At 62.9% G+C, this 6,340-nt stretch overlaps 1 protein-coding gene across 1 annotated transcript; it reads left to right on the top strand.

The window, feature by feature from the left end:
• The first annotated feature begins 1,900 nt into the window (after window positions 1–1,900).
• On the top strand, window positions 1,901–6,102 carry INSM2 (INSM transcriptional repressor 2). The gene has a single exon (XM_069638440.1). It carries the CDS (start codon window positions 1,987–1,989, stop codon window positions 5,185–5,187), a length of 3,201 nt encoding a protein of 1,066 aa, XP_069494541.1. The 5' UTR covers window positions 1,901–1,986; the 3' UTR covers window positions 5,188–6,102.
• The last annotated feature ends 238 nt before the right edge of the window (window positions 6,103–6,340 follow it).

The following is a 6,340-nucleotide window of genomic DNA, read 5'->3' as shown; positions in this document are numbered from 1 at the left end:
ATCATTGTTTGCTCGTGCCGTTTGCTTCCTCTCTCTTTCTCTCTCTCTTCAATTGCACTATTGTCTGCAAGTGTGCCTCCGGTTGCCTGTGTGTGCATTTTGTTTGTTTTTTTGTTTAGGGGTGTGTGCTTTTTCTTTTTTGATTTGTTTTTGTTTTCTGTGGTTTCACAATCATGTTTGTTCATCCGTTGTACGTGTTTCTCTCTTCACTCGCACTGGCCTATGCCGGCAAGAGTGTATCCAGTTCCCTGTGTGTGTGTACTGTGATTGTATTTCTGTGTTGATGGGTGTGTGGATTGTTCGTGTGTGCTGTGTTTGTGCACCAGTGTTTGTTGGCGCTGTGTTTCTTCTCGTCACTTAGACTAGTCTGCGTCTTCGAGTGTGTGTGTTTGGTTCGTTTTCTGTGTGTTTTCGTCAGTGTGTATTCGTCCTGTCTGTTTAGTCGCTCCCTGCTCTTCCCCTGGCCTGTGTGTGCAGGTTTCGCTGTGAGGGCATTGTGTTCGTTTTCCTGTGTGTGTTTGCCCGTGCACGAGAGTGGGTTTGGTCATGCTGTGCTGCTCACTTCACGTGTGCGAGTCCATGCCTGCAGGAGCGTCTGCAGTTCTGTGTGTGCCCTTTGTCTCTGATTGCCTGTGTTGATAGCGTCCTGCGTTTCCTTGTGTGCATGTGGTTATTTCCTGTTTGTGTGAATCGGTGTTTGCTGCCGTCTCCCTCTCTCTCCACTCGCACTACTCTGCGTCTGCGAGTGCTTATCCGCGTGCGTTTTGTGTTAGTTGTGTGCGTGCAGCAGTGTGTTGGTTGTGTGCATGCAGCAGTGTGTTGCTTGTGTGCGTGCAGCAGTGTGTTGGTTGTGTGCATGCAGCAGTGTGCTGCATGTGTGCGTGCAGCAGTTTGTTGCTTGTGTGCGTGCAGCAGTGTGTTGGTTGTGTGCATGCAGCAGTGTGTTGCTTGTGTGCATGCAGCAGTGTGTTGCATGTGTGCGTGCATCAGTGTGTTGCTTGTGTGCGTGCAGCAGTGTGTTGCATGTGTGCGTGCATCAGTGTGTTGCTTGTGTGCGTGCAGCAGTGTGTTGCATATGTGCGTGCATCAGTGTGTTGCTTGTGTGTGTGCAGCAGTGTGTTGGTTGTGTGCGTGCAGCTGTGTGTTGCATGTGTGCGTGCATCAGTGTGTTGCTTGTGTGCGCGCAGCAGTGTGTTGGGGTGTAGTTGTCTGTATTCTATTAGTCGCATTGTCGTTGTATCCCCATCTGTTGGGATGCCCACGTCCTCGCTTGTACAGCCTGTGTATAGCTGTGGGTCTCGCGGAAGTGTGCTCAGGGTTCTCGGACGGTCGCCCCATTAATTCTCTCTTGGGTTTATCTGCCCCCTTACTGAGGACAATACATTTTGTATAATAGAGCTGGCTAAAGCGCCACCTAGTATTACCGCGATTCGAAGTAGGACAACTCTACTATGAAGCACTATAAACACATGCCGTTTATTTTACAAATTCTGATTGCCGGCCTTTTTAAAAGCGTGTGTTTGCAGCACTGCCTCTGTGCGCAACAGTACATTTCACGTATGAGCAAGAGTGCCTCTCTGTGTGGCAGTACGTGTGTGTGTGCCCACCGTGCGTGTATGGCTAGCAGTACATGTATGCTCATGGATGTGCAGTAGTACCTGTTTGTAGAACATTGTTTGTGTATGAAAGCGTGTATTGCTTGCGCAGCCCTGACTGTGTACACGGCAAGTTGCGTGTGCATTGCCTGTGTGCACAAGATCGCATGTGTGCGCTGGGGGCAGCTCGAGCTTCTGTGGGCGGTGCTGCAGCCGCGTGGGCCCCGCCCGCCCCTCGCACCCCTTCAGACCTTCATATAAAAGCTTCGGATGGTCGCGTGGGCTCGAACTCCGCGCCAGGCTGGAGCAGAGCCAGCGCCTCGCAGCGGAACCCGCGCCTCGTGGCGCCTCCACGCAGCTGCCTCTCTGATCCCCCCGCGGAGTCTGCGCAATGCCCCGGGGGTTCTTGGTCAAGAGGTCCCGACGGCCCTGCAGCTCCTACCGTGTCCGTCCCGATGAAGAAGACCCTCGCCGCTTCACCGCGAGCTCTCCGCCCCACCAGCCGGACCCCCTGGGACCCCTGCGCCCCCCGAGGGGCTCCTGTGCATGGGCCAGCATGCAGGCGGCAGTCCCAGCGGAGGGGCCCGCCACCCCTGGCCCCACAGTCCCTGCAGGTGGCTGGAGCCAGGGCCCCTGCAGGCCCCACACCGCCATTAGCCCCCCACAGCCCACGGAGCTGGGGCTCAGGAGGTGCTTGCTGAAGCGGGGGGCCGGCTACCTGTCCCCGGGCGAGGTCTTCCCCTGCCTGGAGCGGCACGTCCTGGCGCAGGCCGGCACTTTCCGCACACCCGAGGCTGCGGGTGCTGACAGGGTGCCCCCCTGCCGGAGCCGACCACTCCCCAAGAAGCCCAAAGTGATGCGAAGGTTGAGCTTCGCCGATGAGGTGACCACGTCCCCAGTGCTGGGGCTCAGGATCAAGCAGGAGGACCCCGGCTGCCCCCCACGCGTGCCCACGGCCCCCCTGGGGGGCTTCATCTGCCAGCTCTGCGGGGAGGAGTACCCCAACCCACTGGGGCTGGCCCAACACCGCTGCTCACGCATCGTGCGCGTGGAGTACCGCTGCCCAGACTGTGCCAAGGTCTTCAGCTGTCCTGCAAACCTGGCATCCCACCGCCGCTGGCACAAGCCCCGCCCGGGACCCGCTGACCCTGCGACCACCAAGAGCCCAATGCCAGGGACCCAGACTTCAAAGAACCCGCTACCCGAGGCTGCCAAGTACCCGCTGCCAGGTCCCGGGGCCAGCAAGCACCCAATGGCGGGCATGGGACTGAGCTCAGAAGGCAAGGAGAACAGCAGGGTCCTGCTGGGTGTGCCAAGCAGTCACCAGCAGCCCCCAATGGCGCAAACCAACCAGGAGCTGCAACTAAGGGGTCTAAACGCCAGGGAACAGCGCCCACGACTTCCAAGCTGCCAAGAGCAGCACCCAAGGGTGCCAAGCACCCAAGAACAACAACTAAGGGGTAAATGCAGCCAAGAACAGCCACTGAGACTCCCACTCAGCCGAGCCAAGCACCCGGGACTTCCAAGCAACCAAAGACAGCCCCCTGCGTCGCCACCAAACCAACAACAGTGCCAAAGCGTGCCAACCAGCCAAGGACAGCACAGGAGGGGGCCAAACAGTGGCTATCATTCCCTGCCCCCCACGGACATGTCAGACACTATGGAGGGTGATCAGAAGCTGAAGGCATCGGGCATTTTCCAGAGGTTAGAGCGGCAGCAGGACGGCCTCCAGAGGCGAGCACGTGCCCCAGAGGGGCCGCAGGGGAGAGGGCAAGACTGCGAGCACTTGGCCAGCTCCGAAACTAGAGTGCAGCCCCCGCAGCTAGCGGAGAGTTCCCAAGGGATGGGTGTGAACCAGGGCGGCACGAACCCGGGAGCTGAGCCCCAGGGCAGCTCCCTGGGGAGGACACAGCACATGGACAGCTCCCAGGGGAGGACACAGCACATGGACAGCTCCCAGAGGAGGACACAGCACCTGGACAGCTCCCAGGGGAGGACACAACACTTGGAAAGCTCCCAGGGATGGACACAGCACCCGGACAGCTCCCAGGGGAAGACACAGCACGGTCAGCACCTGGACAGCTCCCAGGGGAGGACACAGCACCCTCACAGCTCCCAGGGGAAGACACAGCACGGTCAGCACCTGGACAGCTCCCAGGTTATGACACAGCACGGCCAGCACCTGGACAGCTCCCAGGGGAGGACACAGCGCCTGGACAGCTCCCAGGCTATAACACAGCACGCCCAGCACCTGGACAGCTCCCAGGGGAGGAGACAGCACTGTCAGGTCCTGGACAGCTCCCGGGGGAGGAGACAGTACTGTCAGCACCTGGACAGCTCCCCAGAGAAGGACCAGCACATGCAGAGCGGCCAGCAGATAACACTGACTCTGGACAGTTCCCAGGGGGGTCTTGAGCACCCAGAAAGCCCTCCTGAGGGAACTCAGCTCCGAGACAGCTCCAGTGAGAGAAAGGAGCCCATTGGCACCACCCAGAAGAGAGGGCAGCACCCGAGACACCAGCAACTAGACAGCTGCAATCAGAGAGACCAGTATTCAGAAAACTCCCCCCGAAGAGACGCAGACTCCCCGCATCAGCACAGCGCCCAGAGAAGAGATCAGCACCCGGACAGCTCCCAGGGGAGAGATAAGCACCCGGACACCTCACAGGGGAGAGATAAGCACCCGGACACCTCACAGGGGAGAGTGCAGCACCCGGACACCTCACAGGGGAGAGATAAGCACCCGGACACCTCACAGGGGAGAGTGCAGCACCCGGACAGCTCCCAGGGGAGAAAGGTGCACGTAGACAGCTCTCAGGGGAGAATGCAGCACTCGGACAGCTCCCAGGGGAGAAGCGTGCACCAGGACAGCTCCCAGGGGAGAGATGTGCACCTGGACAGCTCACAGGGGAGAGTGCAGCACCCGGACTGCTCCCCACTTCAGCACCCGCCAAGCATGGACAGCACCCGCAGCCTTCTGGAGAGCAGCTGCCCGAGACCCACAGAGAGCCACGTAGAGCGTGGGGGCCACGGGCCCTTGATGACCCCCAGGCAGCCCGTGGGGATCGGACAGACTCTGTCCCCAAGCCACCCCACAGGACTCAGCACCCTGCTATCTCCCACCCAGCCAGAGGGGCTTAGGACCCCGATCCACAGCAGCCGCCACGAGGGGCTAAGCCCCAGCCTTCCCCAGCCAGAAGGGGTAGGGGCCACGGTGCCCCCGGTCCAAGCAGAGGAGCACTTCCCTTGCCCACACTGCCACAAGAGCTTCCGCAGACACGCATTCCTTCTCAAACACCTGCCCGCCCACACCCAGCCCCCCCAGCCCCTCCAGCCCCGCCCCCAGTGCGGAGGCCACTTCTCCTGCGGGGACCACCGGGACAAGCACCGGCTCTGGCACGCCGTGCGCGAGGAGCTGCAGCTGCGGCCCCTGGAGGGGGGCCCGCCGGGGCCCCAGCAGATCTTCCCCTGCGGGCACTGCCCGGCCAGCTTCTACAGCTCCCCGGGGCTCAGCAGGCATCTGAGCAAGTGCCACCCCCCGGAGGGCAGGCAGGCGCTCCTGCTGCACATGGCCTTGAGGCCCGGGTGCTGAGGGGCCCCTCCGGCGCCCAGTGTCCCCCGCCCCCGGAGAGCAGGCAGGCCCCCCTGCTGCACATGGCCATGAGGCCCGGGTGCTGAGGGGCCCCTCCGGCGCCCAGTGTCCCCCGCCCCCGGAGAGCAGGCAGGCCCCCCTGCTGCACATGGCCCTGAGGCCCGGGTGCTGAGGTCCCCTCCGGCGCCCAGTGTCCCCCCGCCCCCGGAGAGCAGGCAGGCCCCCTGCTGCACATGGCCCCGAGGCCCGGGTGCTGAGGGGCCCCTCCGGCGCCCAGTGTCCCCCCCGCCCCCGGAGAGCAGGCAGGCCCCCCTGCTGTACATGGCCCCGAAGCCCGGGTGCTGAGGGGCCCCTCCGGCGCCCAGTGTCCCCCCGCCCCCGGAGAGCAGGCAGCCCCCCCTGCTGCACATGGCCCCGAGGCCCGGGTGCTGAGGGGCCCCTCCGGCGCCCAGTGCCCCCCCGCCCCCGGAGGGCAGGCAGGCGCTCCTGCTGCACATGGCCCCGTGGCCCGGGTGCTGAGGGGCCCCTCCGGCGCCCAGTGTCCCCCCGCCCCCGGAGAGCAGGCTGGCCCTCCTGCTGCACATGGCCCGGAGGCCCGGGTGCTGAGGGGCCCCTCCGGCGCCCAGTGTCCCCCCCGCCCCCGGAGAGCAGGCAGGCCCCCCTGCTGCACATGGCCCTGAGGCCCGGGTGCTGAGGGGCCCCTCCTGCGCCCAGTGTCTCGCTCCTGCTGCACATGGCCCTGAGGCGGGCCAGGCTTCTAGGTGCCCAGCACGGAAGGATCCTCTGAACGAAGAGCTCGTGCCCGCCTCTAGGCGCTCCCTGCAGAGGAAGTCTTGGGGGAACAGTCTCAGCCCCTCCCCTCGTCCACCCACTTCTCTGCTGACGTATGGCTCAAGTAGTAGAACAGGGGGGGGTGGGGTGTAGTGTGCCTTGGGGGCGAGGTGGGGGGGGTATCATCCAGTGCTCCTCTAGAGGCGGGGTTAGTCTGGGGGTGGGGGCACGAGTCTGGTAGAGTTCGGGAAGCCCCAGTGCAAACCCAGAAAGGAGAGACGTTTGTGTGAGCGGGGAGGGGTAAACATGGCTGGCGGGATAGACTGCACCCCCCCCCCCCCGGCTCTCGTCCAAACCCCAGATCCATTATGCGCTAGCACCC

This window comes from Ambystoma mexicanum, chromosome 14, assembly GCF_040938575.1.
Source record: "Ambystoma mexicanum isolate Mex_15411 chromosome 14, UKY_AmexF1_1, whole genome shotgun sequence".
NCBI classification, from domain to species: Eukaryota; Metazoa; Chordata; class Amphibia; order Caudata; family Ambystomatidae; genus Ambystoma; species Ambystoma mexicanum.
This window is presented reverse-complemented; position numbering and strand designations above follow the sequence as displayed.

Excerpts from the sequence above, each read along its gene's own strand:
- INSM2 (XM_069638440.1), top strand. The coding sequence starts at position 1,987 with ATGCCCCGGGGGTTCTTGGTCAAGAGGTCCCGACGGCCCTGCAGCTCC.